The sequence below is a fragment of the Suricata suricatta genome, chromosome 3, assembly GCF_006229205.1.
Source record: "Suricata suricatta isolate VVHF042 chromosome 3, meerkat_22Aug2017_6uvM2_HiC, whole genome shotgun sequence".
Lineage (NCBI taxonomy): Eukaryota > Metazoa > Chordata > Mammalia > Carnivora > Herpestidae > Suricata > Suricata suricatta.
This window is the reverse complement of record NC_043702.1, coordinates 113532573-113551504: the sequence shown is the minus strand read 5'-3', so window position 1 is coordinate 113551504 and position 18932 is coordinate 113532573. Positions and strand designations below refer to the sequence as shown.

At 48.6% G+C, this 18932-nt stretch overlaps 1 protein-coding gene across 1 annotated transcript in view; it reads right to left on the bottom strand.

Moving 5' to 3' along the window:
- Nucleotides 1–991: 991 nt before the first annotated feature.
- The window catches only part of KIF26B (kinesin family member 26B), a 441279-nt gene continuing 423338 nt past the window's right edge, over nt 992–18932 (bottom strand). The window contains exons 13-16 of the mRNA XM_029933341.1: nt 18542–18923; nt 12874–13076; nt 12232–12382; nt 992–1771 (exon numbers count right to left, since the gene is read on the bottom strand). Coding sequence (XP_029789201.1) covers nt 1623–1771; nt 12232–12382; nt 12874–13076; nt 18542–18923 — 885 coding nt within the window. The 3' untranslated portion in view covers nt 992–1622. The remainder of the gene's footprint in view (nt 1772–12231; nt 12383–12873; nt 13077–18541; nt 18924–18932) is intronic.

The window sequence follows — 18932 nt, the reverse complement described above, 5'->3', positions numbered from 1 at the left end:
AGCAGGGACTGTCTAGCCTAGAAACAGGCCTGTGATGATACACTGTATTTGGGGGCAAAAGCAAATAGCATTCTGCGAGACCCTGAGCACCCTCAGCCATGAGCAGGCGAGGGCCCTGACCTGGGAGGGAAGAGGACACTCTTGCTGCTCCACGGCTGGTATCAGATAACCCCTGGCCACTCGGCGCTTGGGGTTCCATCACTACGATGGGTACGAGAGTCCCTAAGAAGGTGCGTGGCAGACTGAACATCTCGATCTGAGGCTGAAGTCTGGCGTTCCTGGGACCTAAGACCTGGATGTCCCAGTGCACGAGGCCCTGGGCTCCGGCTCTCCAGGGGTGCGCGGTTCACCACAGGAAAGCTCTCTGCCTTCTAGCACCAGGCCCAAGGGGACGAGCCCATCCTTCTCGGGGATGGCGGCCTCGGGACAGGGGAGAAGGGGGACTGTGTGCATTGAAGTGGCGCTCTGGACACCAGGGCCGTTGTGTGATCCCAACCTCCTTTCTTGTCCTGAAGCGATCCTGTCACAGTCTCTGAGCACATACCAGCCCGAGAAGGGCTTTTGACTGGGAAAGACCCCTTGCTTCTAATAAGCTCGCCAAACTGGAGGGAAAAACTATTGCTCTCTTGAGTGGGTTCAAGCTCTCAATCCAGTCTTTGGAATAAAAACGACTATGGAGAATGTTTGGAGGGCCACGGAAGATCCTGGGGTTTGTGGGCAAAGGAACCAGCACGCGCATCAGACCTGGAGGGAGAAGGTGTGTCAGGAACAAACATCCCTCTCGAAGGGCACGTAAGGCCCAGGTCACAAGGCTCCTTTTCCCTTCAGCGTGGCCCCAGTCGCCTCTCCTGTTCTCTGGAGCCCACATGCCCCTGACCCATGACGGACGGCATTGAGTGCCGCATGCTGTTCCTACCTTTTCTCTGGAGACACTCTGGTTTGTGCCTGTGCAGCCTCTATGCTCTGCGTGAGTGGCCTTAGCAGAAAACCGTAAAGGACAGTTAACATTTATTCATAAGCAATACTGATTAGGGAACAGATCTACAAACACTACTTACGTAGAAACAGCAAGTCAGAAATCGGATAAAACACCAAGGGAAAACGAGCTGTAAATACATTTCAAAAATGCATGGGGGGGGGCGCTTGTTTTGCTTTGTGGTTGTTTCCGTCTGGACTAGCACCATCTGTACACGAGAAAGTATGAACAGAAAGGTTTGGATAATAAAGATTTGCAAGGCACTTAATCAGTCGCTCTGGGGAGTCCGCCGCTCCGTCCTCGCTCCCGGCAGCCGTCCTGCGCACCCTTGCCCCTTCCTGCAAAGCCAGAGAAGACAGAGGTCTCTTGTCGGCAGGACTCCTGTATAAACAAGTTCTACAAAGTTCCTCAAAGTGCTTTTTCAGTCTCACGGGGCTTCCACGTCCTTGGGCTTTCCATCATTTCCTCCTCCCACATGCGTGGTGTTCGCACCTTTCCTACAGAAAACACCAGAAAACTGCCTCCTGCTCAGCGCTCACTCCAGACTTGCACCAACCTTCATCCTCCTTCCGCTGTGTCCGAGCCGCCGGCACCGAGGGCCTGGCGAGGGGTGGGTGGGGGGTCCTGGCGGCCAAGGGCCGGCCCCTCATCGGCGCCGGGAGGTGATGTCGAAGCAGGTGATCATCATGAGGTGGGCCTTGCAGAAGTTGACACGGCTCTCCAGGCGCTCCGTGACACACTCCAGCGCCTCCAGGTACTCCAGGGAATCCAGCTCCCAGACCTGCTCCAAGTCAACTGCAAAGGAGGAGAAGCCTGGTGGAGACGTGAAGGGCACCAGAGGTCACCTCCTGCCCGCCACCCCCCTAGGGCTGGGGTGGGACTCTGCCTGCCGCCTGCATTTACACTGAGGCCCTCCCCTCTCACTGTGATTTCAGACCCTTGCATTTTATGGAGAGTCTACTGAGAGATCAGGGGATGCTCAAGCTCTACTCACCCCCATTCACCTCCAGCAGAGGCTGTGGGACTCCACCAGGGCCATTTAAAAAATTTTTTTTGACGTTTATATTTTTGAGAGAGAGAGAGAGAGAGAGAGAGAGAGAGAGGGAGAGAGAGAGAGGGAGAGAGAGAGAGATACAAAGCGGGAGAGGGGCAGAGAGAGGAGACAGAATCTGAAGCAGCTCCAGGTTCTGGGCTGTCAGCACAGAGCCCGACACAGGGCTCCAACCCATGAACCATGAGATCATGACCTGAGTTGAAGTCGGACACTCAACTGACTGAGCCCCCCAGGTGCCCCCGGGCCATTATTCTTTATTAGCGATAAACAAATCTCCAAGCTGCAGTGCAGAGAATCCTCTCCTTTTAAAAGGGGGGCGGTTCACCCAAGTCCATTCATCTACGTACATTATGTTTGTTCTTCTCTGCTCATTCCTTCTCACAGCTGCACGCAGCTGCCTCTCTGAGCAGGTGGAGAAACTTTACCTCTTGGCACTTCCTACATTCACACACTAGTTAGTGGTTCAGGAAATGACGACCCTAAAATCTATGATGACCAAGATCTCTTGCACTTGGAAGACAAGCTGAGATTTAGAACCCAGGTGCCGTCTCCCATGTTGGGGCCTATGCAGAGTTAACAGGCTGCTTCCTTCAATCCTTAAAGGCCAGTTATCTGGGGACTATTCCCTCCTGTCCCCAGGCCCCTGCTCTGTCCAGTGGTGACTGGGCAGGTAGGGGCGGGGGCGGGACTGCTGAGCCCCGGGCTCCAGGGCAGCTGCAGGGGGTCCAGCATTGACAGCAGCCAGGGTGGGGGGATGGCCCCGGGATCTGAGATGCTTGCACTTGACTCTGGGTCAGCCATGTCTACCCTCCACCAGCTTAGGTTCCCTAAACACAAAATGAGAGTCACAGTCGCTCCTCTGCCTCCTTTACCAAACTACATGGAGAGTGCAACAGAAATGAGAGGATGACCACGAACACGGCCCCAGAACTGTGCTGGGGGCGGGTGGTGGTGCAAGGGGCTCTAATGGAGGCTGCCTCTTGTTACAGGTGCATTCACTGAGATACTTGGAAGGGAGGCTACTTGCTTGCGGTCACAGACAACAAGGGCCAGAGCTGGGAATGAGACCGAGGGTTCCTGAGTGTCTAATGTTCTAAAAACAGAGGGAAGAAAAAATACAATATTAAACACAGAGAGAAGGCCCAAGATGGCGACGGAAGAGAACCCTGAACTCACCTCTCCTCTCCTCGCACCTATTAAATGTGTGCCTCCCTACTAAACAAATCCTCCTAATGAAGAACTGAGGGCTGACTGAGGCTGCCTGCACAACAAAGGATGGAGGGGCCACATGGAGAGCCATGAGCGAGATGGAGACACAGAAGTGAAGGGAGCACCACCCCCAACACTGCTTCTGGCCTGGGGACTGTCAGCGCTGTGGGGACAGAGTGAGGGGCCCAGAGCAGATTCATCAGCCCTGGCGCACAGCAAAAAAAAAAAAAAAAAAAAAAAAAAAAAAAAAAAAAAATCTGTGGTTTAAAAGGGTTACTAGAATAGAAAGGAACCAGCCCTGTGCCAAACAGTGAGGGGCTTTGCTGGAACTCTCTCCAGGTCGCAGGGACTGGGAAGCGTCACAGTTTACATTCACCCTCTGCCTGGACAGCACAGAAGGGAGCAGGTCCAGGTGCCACAGCCAGCCTGCCACCTCAGGGAGCCCCGGGCCCCCAGCCCACACAGGCTCTAGGTGCCCTGGGGTACAGGAGAAAAGGCAGTTTTATTATTTTTTAATTTATGTTTTAATGTTTGTTTATTTTGGGGAGAAAGAGAGACAGAGTGTGAGCCAGGGAGGGGCAGAGAGAGAGAGGGAGACACAGAATCTGAAGCAGGTTCCAGGCTCCGAGCTGTCAGCACAGAGCCCAATGTGGGGCTCAAACCCATGAACTGCGAGATCATGACCTGAGCTGAGGTCAGATGCTTAACAAACTGAGCTTCCTAGGTGCCCCCCAAAAGCCACAGTTTTAAAGAACAACTCGAATATAGAGGAACCAGCCCTAGAACTCTGCCAAATGCCAAAGAAGCTGCTGGAACTCTCTCCAGGATGACAGCACTGGCGTGTGCACCTCAACACGGTTGGGAGACCCTAGCTGGCCTGCTGCCACAGCAGACCCCAGACCCCCCAGCTCACACCAGCCCCAGATGTCCCACCAATGTGATCCCGGTGCGGCATGCGCTTGACAGTCCTGGGAGGTACTCACAAAGCTCCAGCCATTTTGCCAAGGTGACACAGGTTCAAAGCACCCTGAAACACCTCAGACCTGCACCACTGCAGCCCAGCCAACTCCCCAGGGAAGCCCCTGCACAGACTGCCCCGTCCCCTAGCCCATACCAGCTGCAGCCCTAGTCAGCCAGCCAAAGATGCCAGGCACACACAGTTGAAACACAGGGGACATTCCTACACAAAATCACTCCTTCAAGTTTATGAGAGGAAATAAGCACAGAGAAACACAGACAGTCAAACAAAATGTGAAGAGAGAGGAATATGTTCCAACTGAAAGAACAAGACAAAACCTCTGAAAAACAACTAAAGGAAATGGAGATGAGCAATCTATCCGAAGAAGAGTTCAGAGTAATGGTCATAAGAATGCTCACCTGAACCTGACTGCAGAGAAGAGTTGATGAGCTCAATGAGAACTTAAACAAAGAGACCAAAAAATATAAATAAGAACCAGAGATGAAGAATACATGATTGAAATGAAAAATAGATAAGAGGGAATAAACAGGAGATTAGAGGAGACAGAAAACGGATAAGTGATCTGGAAGACAGGGTAATGGAAAGCATTCAGCTGAACAACAAAAAGTAAAAATAATAAGAGACAATGAGGATATGTTAAGGGATCTCTGGGGCAACATCAAATGTACTAATATTCACATTATTGGGGTCCCAGAGGAATAGAGAAAGAGAAAGGGGCAGGAGACTTATTTAAAGAAACAATAGCTGAAAACCTCCCAACCTGGGGAGGGAAGCACAGCTTTTCAGTCAAGGTGAAAAGAAGACCTTCAAGAAGGTTCACATCAAGACATGTAATAATTAAAATGTCAAAGATTAAATATAAAGAGAATTTTTAAAGCAGCAAGAGAAGCAACCAGTTACATACAAGGGAAATCTCATAAGAGTATCAGCCGATTTTTCATCAGAAACTTGGCAGGCCAGAAGTTAGAGGCATGATAAATATAAAGTGCTGGAAGAAAAAACCTACTACCAAGAATAATCTAGTTGGCAAGACTGTCATTCAGAATTGAAGGGGAGATAAAGAATTTCCCAAACAAAAGTTAAAGGAGTTCATCACCACTAAGAGAGCCTCATAAAAGAAAAATGGCTAAAGAGGCTGAAGTAGAAAAGAAAATGCCTTAATTAGAAGGAAATTATGCAGGGAAAGTAATTCATGAGTAACAAACATCCAGAGCAATTACATAAGAAAGCTGGTATGAAGGTTAAAGGAAAAAAGTAATAAAACCAATTAAATCTAAAAAATTAGGGGGTGCCTGGTGGCTCATTTGGTTAAGTGTCCAACTTCAGCTCAGGTCATGACCTCATGATTGGGAGTTTGAGCCCCATATTGGGCTCTGTGCTGACAGCTCAAAGCCTGGAGTCTGCTTTGGATTCTGTGTCTCCTCTCTCTGCCCCTCCTCTGCTCATGCTCTGTCTCTCAAAAATAAATAAACATTAAAAAACATTAAAAAAAATAAAAAAATCAGTTATAGGGACTCACAAAAAATGTAAAATATGCTAACAAACACATAAAATGTGGAGAGGGGAGTAAAAGTGAAGTTCTTTTAGACTGTGTTCAATAACCTTCAATTTAATATGGACTGCTATATACTTAGGATGCTAAATATGTACCACAAACCAAAGCTTTGATACACAAAAAGAACAAAACCAAGCATAACACTAAAGGAAGTCATCAATCACAAGGAAAGAAAACAAAAGAAGTAGAAAAGAGCAGAGAAGAACTACAAAAACAACCAGAGTATAATTAATAAAATGGCAATAAGTGTATACCTATTAATAATTATTTTCAGTGTAAATGGTCTAAATGCTCTAGTCAAAATAGATAGGATGACAAAATGATAAAACACCAAGACCAATCTATATGCTGCCTGCATGAGACTCACTTCATATCTAAAGACACATAACAGATTGAAAGTAAAGGGATGGAAAATGATATTCAATGGAAACAGAAGCCAAAAAAAAAAAAAAAAAAGGCCAGGGGAGCAATACTTCTATCAGACAAAACAGACTTTTGAAATAAAGACCATAACAAGAGACAAATAAGGGAATTACATAATGACAGAAATTAATCCAACAGGAGGATTCAACAATTGTAAATATCTATGCACCCAACACTAGAGCACTTAAATACATAAAGCAACTATTAACCGACATAGAGGAAGAAATTGACAGTCACACAATAATAGTAGGGGACTTTAATATACCACTTACATTAATCAATCATTCAAGCAAAAACCAACAAGGAAACAATGGCTTTGAATGACATATTAGGCCAGATGGACTTAACAGATACACACAGAACAATCCATCCCCAAACAACAGAATACACATTCTTTTCAGATGCACATGTAATCTTCTCCAGGATAGAGCACATGTCAAGAAACAAAATAAGTCTCAATAAATTTAAGAAGACTGAAATCATTCCAACCACAGTGGTATGAAAGTAGAAATCAATTACAAGGAAAAAACCTGAAAACCCCAGTTATGTAAAGGCTAAACAATATGCTACTAAACCAATGTGTCAGTGAAGAACTCTAGGTAGAAATTAAAAAAAATATACATGGATACAAATGAAAATGAAAACACAACAGTCCAAAATTGGGATGCATCAAAAGTAGTTCTAAGTGGGAAGTTTATAGTCATACATGCCTACCTCAGGAAACAAGAAAAGTCTGAAACAATCTATCTTTATATTAAAGGAACTAGAAGAAAAAGAACAGAGCCCAAAGCTAGTAGAAGAAAGGAAATAATAAAGATCAGAGCAGAAATAAATGAAAAAGAGACTAAAAAATTAGAAAAGATCAATGAAACCAAGAGCTGGTTCTTTGAAAAGAAAAACAAAATTGATAAACTTTAAGTAGACGCATCATGAAAAAAAAATAGGCCTCAAATAAAGAAAATCAAATGAGAGAGAAGTAACTAACACCACAGAAATACAAAGCATTACAAGGAAAAATGCATTGAAATGATTTTTCATTTTACAAATGGAAAATTTGTCAAAAAATTGGACAACCTAGAAGAAATGGATAAATTCCTAGGAACATACCAACTTCCAAAATTGAATCAGGAGGAGACAGAGAAGATTACTAGTAATAAAATTGAATCAGTAATCAAAAACTTCCAACAAACAAAAATCCAGGACCAGATGGATTCACAGGTAAATTCTACCCAGCATTTAAAGAAAAGTTGATACCTATTCTCTTCAAACTACTCCAAAAGGAAGCTTCCAAATTCATTCTAAGAGGCCAGCATTAACCTGATACCACAGTCATATAAAGACAGTATAAAAAAAAAAAACTATAGGCCAATATTTCTGATGAACATAGATATAAAAATTCTCAACAAAATATTAGCAAACCACATTCAACAATACATTAAGAGAATCATTCACCACAAAGAAGTGGAATTTATCTACAAATGCAAAGATGGTTCAATATCCACAAATCAATCAAGGTGATACATTAATAAACTGAAAGATGAAAAAACCACATGATCATCTCAAAAGATGCAGAAGGAGCATTTGACAAAGTACAACATCTGTTCATAATAAAAACTCTCAAACTGATTTTAGAGGGAACAACCTCAACATAATAAAGGCCATATTTGACAACCCCATGGCTAACATCATACTCAGTGGTGAAAAACTGACAGCTTTTCCTCTAAGATCAAGAATAAGAAAAGGATGTCCACCCATTTTTATTCAACATAGTACTGGAAGTCCTAGCTACAGCAATCAGACAATAAAAAGAAATAAAAGGCATCTAAACTGGTAAGGAAGAAATAAGACTGTCACTATGTGCAGATGACGTGATACTCTATATAGGGAACCCTAAAGACTCCACCAAGAAACCATTAAGAGTAATAAATTAACTCAGAAAGTTGCAGGATATTAGATTAATATACAGAAATCTGTTGCATTGCTATTCAAGAATAATGAACTAGCCAAAGCAGAAATTAAGAAAACAATTTAAAATTGCACCAAAAAGAATAAAATATCTAGGAAAAAACTTAACCAAGGAGGCAGAATAGCTGTACTCTGAAAACTATCAAAAAACTGATGAACGAAATTGAAGACGACATAAACAAATGGGAATATATACCATGCTCATGGATTAGAAGGACTAATATTATTAAAATGTTCATACTACCCAAAGCAAGCTACAGATTCAATGCAATCCTTTTCAAAATACCAGTAGTAATTTTCACAGAACTAGAACAAATCATGCTAGGGATATCTGGGTGGCCGAATTTAGCTCAGGTCATGATCTCGTGGTTCTTGAGTTTGAGTCCTGTGTCAGGTTCTGTGCTGACAGCCTGGAGCCTGGAGCCTGCTTCAGATTCTGTGTCTCCCTCTCTCTCTGCCCCTCTCCAGCTCACACTCTGTCTCTGTCTCTGTCTGTCTGTCTCTCTCTCAAAAACAAATAAACAAACATTTTCTTAATTTAAGAACAGATCGTGCTAAAAGTCAAATGGAACCACTAAAGACCCCAAATAGCCAAAGCAACCTCGAGGAAGATGAACAAAGTTGTATGCATCACAATCCCAGATTTTAAGCTATCCTACAAAGTTATGGTAACCAAAATAGTGTGGTCCTGGCACAAAAACACAAGCAGACCCATGGAACAGAGAGTAAGCTAAAGGAATCAACCCGTGCTTATACATTCCAATTAATCTATGACAAGGGAGGTAGGGAGGTATAATGGGGGAAAGATAGTTTCTTTAATAAATAGCATCAGGAAAACCAAACAGCTACATGCAAAGAATGAAACTGGACCACTGTCTCACACCATAAATAAACTCAAAATGGATTAAAGACCTAAATGTGAGACCTGAAACCATAAAACTCCTAGAAGTAAATAGGCAGTTATCTCTTGGATATTGGCCTTTTTGTCTCCTCAGGCAAGAGAAACAAAAGCAAAAACAAACTATTAAGGCTACACCAAAATAAAAAGCTTTTGCACAGTGAAGGAAGCCATCAACGAAACAAAAGGCAACCTACTGAGTGGTAGAAAACATTTGCAAATAATATATCTGATAAAGGGTTAATATCCAAAGTATATTTAAAAAACTTAGCTCAACACCAAACCCCACAAATAATCCAATTAAAAAACAGGCAGAGGACCTAAACAGACATTTTTTCCAAAGAAGACATCCAGACGGCCGACAGACACATGAGAAGATGCTCAACATCACACATCATCAGGGAAATGCAAATCAAAGTCACACTGAGGTGTCACCTCACACCGTCAGCATGGCTAATACATAGTGCGCATGTGCACGCGCACATACCCGCAAGGCGAAATGTTATTCAGCCATAAAAAAGATTAAATTCTTTCCATCTGCAACAATACAGACAGACCCAGAGGGCACTATACATAGGGAAAGACAAATGCCATTTGATTTCACTTATATGTGGAATTTAAAAGGGATGAAAAATGGAATGAAAAAACAGAAATAGAACCATAAATACAGAGAACAGACTATTGGTTACTAGAAGGAAGAAGGGTGAGGGAGGGGTTGGGGGGTGAAGGGGAGAGGGAGGTACAGGCTTCCAGTTACAGAATGACTACGTCACAGGGATGGAAGGTGCAGCACGGGGGAATAGAGTTCTTGGTACTGTCGCGGTGCTGTGTGGTGACGGATGGTGGCTACATGTGAGGGGAGCACAGCATGACACAGAATCGGTGCATTGTACACCCGAAACTAACATAACAGAGTGTGTCAACAGCACGTCAATAAAGAAATAAATAAAATTTAGAAAGTTAAAAACAGAACCCACCCTGACATAACCATCTCAGGCTATGTTACCAGATCACCTCAAAAGTGGCATCAGAATTAAGCAAGCAAAATAAAAATGGATGTCAGCACATAGATTTCCAGGCCAATATTCAGCTTATCACCCGCTCCCAGTGAATAGTCAGTGTGTGGCCTCACTGTTGTTTTTTTCCCCTCATTCTTGGTTTCATTTCATCTTAAAGTACCAGTCTGCATTTCTGCTTTCACGTGGCCATCTGTTCATGGTCTTTCTCAACCTCAAACAGTCTCTGACTGTGGATGTGTAAAGAGGCATGAAGGAAGTGACTGTTTGTTGGGAACATCTACACATAAGGGTTCATGTGTTAGCTCGCTCCCATCCTGGGAAAAAACGAGACTCTGTAAGATGAAGACAGTTCTCGAGCTTGCCTCAGGCATCAATAGCTCTCAGAAAACTAAAACTTTATTGGGATGAGCACCGGGTGTTGTATGAAACCGATGAATCATGGGAATCTACTCCCCAAACTAAGAGCACACTATATACACTGTATGTTAGCAAACTTGACAATAAATTATATTTTTAAAAAACCACTAAAATTGTCATGAAAACTGTACAAATGAAGGAGGGGGCTGGAACGGGCATGGTGGGGACCTTGAGGCACCTGGGATTCATGGAAGGAGGAGAGACAGGTCATCCACAAGTTGAGGGGAAGAAGCACCGGGCCCTGCATCTATGCCACGACTAGACATTAGTTAATGGCCTCATTCATGACATCAGTGCCTGACAGCGTGAGTTGGTGTCCCTGTCCAGGTCTTTAACAGAGGACCTAGGTCCATGCACTGTGCCAGCAGGCGCTAGGGGCTGTGAAGTCTTCTGTTGGTGACTTGTGTTTGGTTCTGGGATGATAGTGACAATGGCACTACCAGACGCGGTGCCTTCACCAAGCGCCCAGCGCATTGAGAGTGTGTGACTGCAGTCGCTCGCTCACTCCTCGAAACCCCCTTTGAGGCAGCCACGTGATGCTTCCCATTCTACAGCTCTGGAAATCAAGGCTCAGGGAGGCCCCACAGTGTGTGGGAAATTCACATCTGATCAGGTCTGCAAGACTGTGGTCATCCCATAGACGGTGCGACACAGAGGGATGCTACACCAACTGGTCACCGTCCTCTGTCCTCAGGTTGGCACACTGGATTCTCACAAGGACCCAGTGAGGTGCTCGGGCGATGTTACCACCCCATTCTTACAGAAAAGAAACTTCTGGAAGGTGGACTGCTGTTAGGGGTAGGACACAGCCAGGACGCTGACAAATTCTGTCCTTTTCTTCTGCGCCCAGGATTTCTCAAACCCAGTATTTCTGCAGACTGTGCCTACCACACTCTCCCTGGGGCCAGGAACACAGAGGGGAGGGTGGCTGACGTGCAGGGGAGGGGCAGGAGGAGGGGGAGTGAGGGAGGCACATGGAGGCTGAGGGGATGGGGGTGGGGGTGGGAAGAGCTGGCGAGCACTAGACAGGGAGGCAAAGGAATTTTATCGGCAGTCACACATTTCACTCCACAGACTGAGTCTTCCAGCCTTGGGTCCCCTATCAATGAAATAGTTGGGACCAGATCTGAGCTTTATTTTGCAGTAAATGGAATGGTTAGGAACAAATAAATATGAGACAATTGAATCTGTCAGAGAGAGCAAAATGGTTCTGAATTGTTACGAGATGGTTACTGTCATCCTGGGCTTTCTATTAAATAGAAATAACACAGTGAATGTTATTTTTTCACTCAAAAATGTTTTTTTCTTTCTGGGTTCTTTGTGAGCTTTTCCAGGATTGCACGTTCTACCCTATTAAGAACTCTATAAATTCTTGAGTATTTCAGGCTAGATACCCAATGTGATTTTGTGGCCCCACAGCAGAGGAGTAAGACAGCTTCATGTCTGGAGGATCTGCTATATGAAGAGGGGGGAAAATCTCATTTTCAGGTGCTTTGGACTGAGACACATAAGAAAAATGTTTGCAAGAGCAATGCTCACCCCTTTTGGCAGCCTCACCCCTCCCACCTTCTCTGAGAGTGAGACTGTGGGCTCAGAGCTGCCGAGTCCATGTGAGGGCGACCCAGGCCCTGAGATCCAGACGCCATGCGTGTCACCTCTCCCTGGGCTGTGCGTCAGGCCTGGGTCGCTGGCCAACCCAGTAGTCCCAGAGATGGACATGAACGTGGGGGTCTTACATTCGCTGAGCCACTTGTTGGGATCCAGCATCAGGTACTGTTTGGTGGTCTCCAGCTCCTTCATCAGCCACTCGTACTTGGCTCGGACCTCGGCGATCCTCTGCTGGCGGTGCTCCAGAATTTTCAGTTTTGCGTTGAAGCACGTGACCTCCTACGAGGCAGACGAGAAGGCATGGGCGCGCGTGGAGGGAAGGAGAAGAGCCTCCCCGACCCAGCTCGGACCATCGCAGCCTCTTCTAGATGGGAACGCTACATGCACGGTGGGGACAGGGAGCTGGCCCCTCGCTGGGGCGTCGGGAGGGACCTGCGCCGGCCCGCCATGTTTCTGCCGCGCCAGGGTCGGATCAGACAGCTGCAGGGCAGGACTGCCGCAGCCCCTTCTTAAATTTAGGAAGTGACTGGAGCTCCCCGCTGGACCCAGAATAGCCTCCAGCGGTTCCCCCAGCCTTTGAGCCCTTTAGACATCCAGGGTGGAGAAGTGGGGAGCTCTCCTGAGTCCTGTGCAAACACCCTGGTGCTGGGGCAGGGCCGCCGTCTCCCTCCTGCACTAGGATCCTGCGGGCAGTCTCAGGGCCCTGCTCTGGCGCCTGCCCCTGGGGGCCGGCTGGGGGCTGCCCCCTGGGGGGGAACCAGGTGGCTCACCTTGCTGCTTCCCCCTCGTCGTCGCTGCAGCCGCTCCACATCATCGATTTCATAGACCTTAATCTCAAAAGGTTCCCCAAGGCCCCTCTGGGTGCTGCGCAAGGGGCCGTCCACCCAGCGGACCCCGGAACTGCTGGCAGGTTTCCTTACAGGGGAGGGGGTGTCCAGGGACAGCGCCGGGATGAGCCTCCGTCTCTGAGAACCTGAGTATGCAATCACACCCAAAGGGGAGCTCTGTGAATTTCAATCTTTTTATTTTTTTAATGTTTATTTATTATTTTGAGAGAGAGAAACAGAGTGTGAGTGGGGGAGGGGCAGAGAGAGAGGGAGACACAGTAGGCTCCAGGGTCTGAGCTGTCAGCACAAAGCCTGACATGGGGCTTGAGCTCACGAACTGCAAGATCATGACCCGAGCTAAAGTTGGATGCTTAAGTGACTGAGCCACCCAGGCACCCAAATTTCAATCTTTTAAATCTTTATACATATTGTTTGGTGCAAGAGGTTGGGGGACCCTGATGGCACCCTGGGATGTGTGGCAGGACTGAATGCAAAACATGCCAACACCTGGCCACACACCTTGACGAACGAATCCCGTAAACTGGCACCTATGCTTCACCTCAAAAGACTCACGAATTCCCTACCTGACCTTTAGAGCCACCCCCTGGTCCCCACCCACAAGACACACACATGCACACACCCATGCTGGCACACACATACCAGAACATGCGCACGCCACACACACACGTGGTCTAGAACCGGGAGCCATGCTGGCCACATGCTCAACATGAACATGTCACAGTGAAATTAAAGAGATGTCTGGGTTAGGGAAAAAGGGTCCTAGTGTTTGGTATTATGGTAATAGGAGTTCTAGAAAACATTTTGCTTATTTGCTTGTAATAAAACTCTACTAAGCACTGATTGTAAGTCAGACCCTATTCAATGTGCTTTACGTATTGTGATGGACGGCTAGCTGTCCCCAAGACCTGTTCTCTTCTTCCTCTGTGACAGAGACGGAGTAGTGGCAGTGCACACAGCCTCCAGGAAGGGACTGTGCCCCAGGTGCATGCCCCTTAAGCTCCCACCAATGGGATATTCACAGAAGTATTATGGACAAATGCTAGGAAGTGTCCTTAAAGGTGGGGGGGGCTGTCTGTCCTCCTCCTCTTCGTTTCTCCTTTGTCCTAGCTGAAATATGGGCCTGGCGGCTGCAACATAGAATAAAAATCATAAACAACACAGAAAGAAGACAGAAGGAGCCTGGATTCCCTACACCCTCGAGACTTTCAAGTGATCGCCTACACAGATGTGTCTTTTTTAAAGACTTCATTCTTGGGGCCCCTGGGTGGCTCAGAATGTAAAACATCAAACTTTGGCTCAGGTCATGATCTCACGGTTCGTGAGTTAGAGCCCCATGTCAGGCTCTGTGCTGACAGCTCGGAGCCTGGAGCCTGCTTCGGATTCTGTGTCTCCCTCTCTCTCTGTCCGCCCACCCCCTCACTAGCACTCTGTTTCTGTCTCTCAAAAATGAATAAACATTAAAAAAAATTAATTCTTCTGGAGCATGTTGAGGTTCACAGCTACGGTGCAAGGAAGGGACAAGATGAGCCGGTACCTGAGGGCCTAGGGAAGAGCAGAGAATGAGCCCCACAAAGCAGGCACCATGAGGAGTAACTAGTCACAGATACTGGTGTAGCAGCTCAGCTAACTGAACCCTACATCCCACTGGTCAGTCCAGTTTATCCAGCACCCAGAGAAGGGGAGGCATGGTGCTCGGGTATAGATGATACAGAAGACAGCCTCGGCGTTTAAAGTGCTGGTCACCAGTGAGGTGACTGAGAAAAGAACTCTGAGCCCCCTTGGAGGACCATCTGCCAACCCGCTGGCCAATCAGCCAATGAATCAATCACGGGTCTCCAACTGATTCATGGGAGCCTCACCAGCACAGTGCTGGGCACCCAGTGGGCTGAGCCCAGTGTGGAACCTGCCTTGTGGGCGCCCGCATCCAGCAGGTCCAGCCCTAGTGTGTCCCAGAACAGGCAGGCTCCCTGGGTCGGCCTCTCCCTTCCTCCCTCCCCGGTTTCCTATGGCAGGCCTGCTACAATAGGAATGAACTTCATTCAGACCAAGGTGCTGATCTGATTCTCAGGTTTCCCCACCTGGCCTGGGAGGAGGGAAGCAATGGGTGGAAGTTTCAGGGGTAACCCAGCAGGTGTGGGGTGAAAGGTCAGGGACGTGAAGAAGAGGCCAGGGATCTGAGGAGAGTTCACCTGATACCGGATGAGTGATGCCAGAGGGCTGTCAGCGTGAAGCCAGGGCTTGGGTGGGGACTTCCCTGACTCACGTCCTTTTAGCCACTGAGCGCACCCCGCCAGGCCGGCCGTGACCACTCTAATTCACAGCTAACAGCCACATCGTTGACCACATCTGGCTGGCAGTGCGCTGTGTATGGACTGATGAAAATCCATCTGTAGAAGTGACCACAGCCTCTCTCACATTATTCCCTTCTTGGTCAAGAGCCTAAAACAACACCCATGGCCAACTTCAAATTTGCCAGGCATTGAGGGTGTAACTTGGCCTGCGCTTACGTTTTCTGTGGTCGTTTCGTCCATCAAGAACATCTCCTCGTTGACTTCATATCACCCTGTTGCCCAAGACCCCACGTCTCCTGCTCTCTAGTAGGACCCATGTGCCCTGAGGCCAGATCCTTGGCGCACCACACTCTGGCCCATTCCATGCCCTTTCCACCAACGCGGATTCTCCAGGAAGGTGACCAATACAGTGAGCTTAATGACGTTTGATGGTTTCTGGTGTCCTGTGCGCTGCAGAGCACTCAGAACTCAAGGGTATGCTCCTCATACTATACTTCTAGTCCGTTTTCCAACCAAAGCACCAAAGTCTTCCAAATTCAACAGCGATCTCTGGTAAAAGATAACCACTGGTCTCCTCTGCACTTTCAATCGTTGCTAGTAATTATAAAATCCAGCCACCCAGCTAGGAATTTCCTTTGGGGAGTTTTATGGCTTCTCTTAAGTTGTTTTTGATTTATGCTGATCACGTCTGACATCCAGCATTCCTCTTAATAATAACCATAAATAAGCGAGACAAGGTCACCTAACGGTGAGGAGCACATCTCCACTGCCATGTCCATTGTCAAGGTCACCTAATCTGTGAGCAGATCTCCACAGCCACGTTCATTACGGAGCCCTGGATCTAGACAGCTGCTCACACAGGTCTGGCGCCTCTCCTGGAGCTTTGATCCTACACCCTGTTCTCTGACAGCCTAACCTGACAGGAGCCGCTCAGAGGATAGTGTTTGTAAAAGCAGGTGACACCACAGGTGCAGAGCCTGCTGGCCAGCCTCCGGGCAGCTGTTTTACAGAGCTCTTTACCCCTGCATGACACCCACACCAAAAACTGTAAAGTCTTGGCAAAAAAGATGCTTAAAGAACAAAAGGGACCTGCAGATGGAAGGCTTTAGATAAGGGTGCGGGGAAAGCATTCTAAAGCCCAAATGCACGTGAGTGCACAAGCGGCATCACGGTGATGTGGGACCTGAAGACCGAAGTGTGGGAAGATTGTAGTAATGAGGTTTACCAACCCAATACCGGTACCGGGAAGGCCGGCAGATTTTCTCTCCTCCCTTTGCCCCCCGCCCCTGCAGAAACTGGCTCAGATGAACTTTGTTATTTTTAGTGGCTAATATCAATATGCTTTCCTCCTTGTGGCCCTGAAAAGGGGACACGACATGTCATGTTATTACTAAATAGCTTTTCTTTCTACACTTGTCTTGCATGGGCACGGCTCCCAGGCCCCTGATGAGGCACAGAGGGCCAAGGGCCCGGGGTGAGGCGTCACCGGGGTGCCTCGCCCCCCAGGGAAGTGAAGATGGCTGACAGCCGTGCTCCTAATGACACGCTCAAACACTGGGGTCTGTGAGGGGCGGGTGTCTAGAATCATGAGGTTGGTCTCTTCGATTTGAGGCAGACAAACGCGTTAGGTCATGTGTTATGTTCGGGTTGGAACATTCTGAGGCTCGCACTTGCCTGTGTTGGGAGGAGGGGAAAAAGCAACCCTGTGGTTGAGAGAAAAAGGCTGTGAGGCAGTTGCCAGAGCAGCTGCAGCATAGGGGAGACCCCCCTTGGAGGACTCACCTCATCTTTTAATTCCAAACATGCTGGGGCCACCGATATTCAGGGGGGGCAATGGCTTCTGAGGGCTCCTGGGGAGCCTGGGGTCCCACAAGAGGGCTCAGGAGGGCAGAGGCCCGGCTAGGAGGGCAGGACCCAGGCCACCCTCACTTCAACCGAGGTGGCCTCAGGAAGAGTGTTCTTGTGCCAGAGAACAGATCGGGGTAACTTCTGTGGGAGCCGCTGAAGAGCAGAGCTCAATCCGGGAGAGTTCTTAAGTAGCTTGAGTTGTCCTCAGTTTCTCCGGTCTCTCCATCCTGGCTGCTCCTGGACGGACTTTCCCCTCACCTCCCCATGGTAACGAGGGCCACCGCTCTCACCTGGGTCCTTTTCTTCTCATCCATCGACACCTCCTGTCACTTGTCACTCCAAACTCCAGTTAACAAGTTGGCGGACTTTACCACCATGTTATTATATCCTTTGCACTATCGACTTGCTTTAGATGGGAGATTCCTGGAGATGCAGACTTTCTCCAAAAGCATGCATTTGGGGTCCATGGTGCTTGTGTGTGCCATGTTGGTGCACCGTGTGTGTGCGTGTGTGTGTGTGTGTGTATACTGTGCTGGTGCACGGTGTATGTGTACTATGTGTGTGTACCATGTGTGTGTGTGCTATGCTGGTACATCGTGTGTGCGTGTGCATGTACTGTGCTGGTGCACTGCGTGTATGTGTACTGTGTGTGTGTACCATGTGTGTGTACTGTGCTGATGCACCATGTGTATGTACCATGTGTGTGTGCCATGTGTGTGTGTAGTGTGCCAGTGCACCATGTGTGTGTACCACGTGTGCACACTGTGTGTGTGTACACTGTGTGTGTGTGTGTGTAGTGTGCTGGTGCATTGTATGTGTACTGTGTGTGCACTGTGTGTGTGTACTGTGCTACTGTACTGTGTGTGTGTACCATGTGTGTGCACTGTGTGTGTGTGTACTATGCTGCTGCACTGTGTGTGTGTACCATGTGTGTGTGTGCTGGTGCACCGTATGTCTGTGTGTGTGTGTAGGTTTCAGGCCCCATGGTGGCTGTGTATACACAACTGTCCACGAGTGTGTCTGGGGGTCAGTAGGAGGTGTGGGCGGAGGAAGGGCCGCCCCATCTCACAGCCCAGGAGATCAGTGCCCTTCATCCTGCTCAGGGGGAACGGCTTCCCAGGTCTTGAGGCCACCAGCCCCACATTCTGGTGTCCACAGCCGCGTGGCCACAAGGCTGGTGACTCTGAGCTGACCCCCCCCCAATAGCCCTGAGTGGCAGCACTGTCGCTCCCAGAGCAGACAAGCGGAGACTCAGGGTACGTGGCTCGAGGACTCTGGAGGGCCATGCGTGCAGGTGCCCACGGGCTGGACGCCCCGGTGCGCCAGCTCTGACGGTGGGCTCCGCAGCGACACCTGCGAGTCCCCAAGGAGCCCTGGGGGGGGGGCGCAGGTGACCAGCAGGGGGCAGGGGGATGGCAGAGAGGGTCCCACCCACCCACCCCGGAGCCTACCTGAATTGGAGCGCTTCTTTGGGGCCTTGAGGCTGCGGCTGCGGCCACCCACGGAGCTGCTGTTGTCGCTTGTGGAGTCGTGCGCGGAAGACGCGCTGCCAGTGGCCTCGCTGTCACGCGGCACGCTCTCGTAGCCGCTGCTGCCGCCGCTGTGGTAGAACAGTGCCGTCTTGCCCATGGCAGGTGGCAGCTCGCCGCTCAGCACGCTGCTGTTGTCGCTTCCGTGGCCGCTGCTGCAGCGGTGTGGCCGGCGCGGCGGTGTCACCTTGCTGTAAGGCGAGGGCAGCGGGGGCGCGCCCGGTCGCTCGTCGCCCCCTGCGCGCCCGCCTGCGCCACCCTGCAGCAGCTCGGAGACTCGCCCGTTGATGGCGCGTGGTGGTGGCTTGCAGGC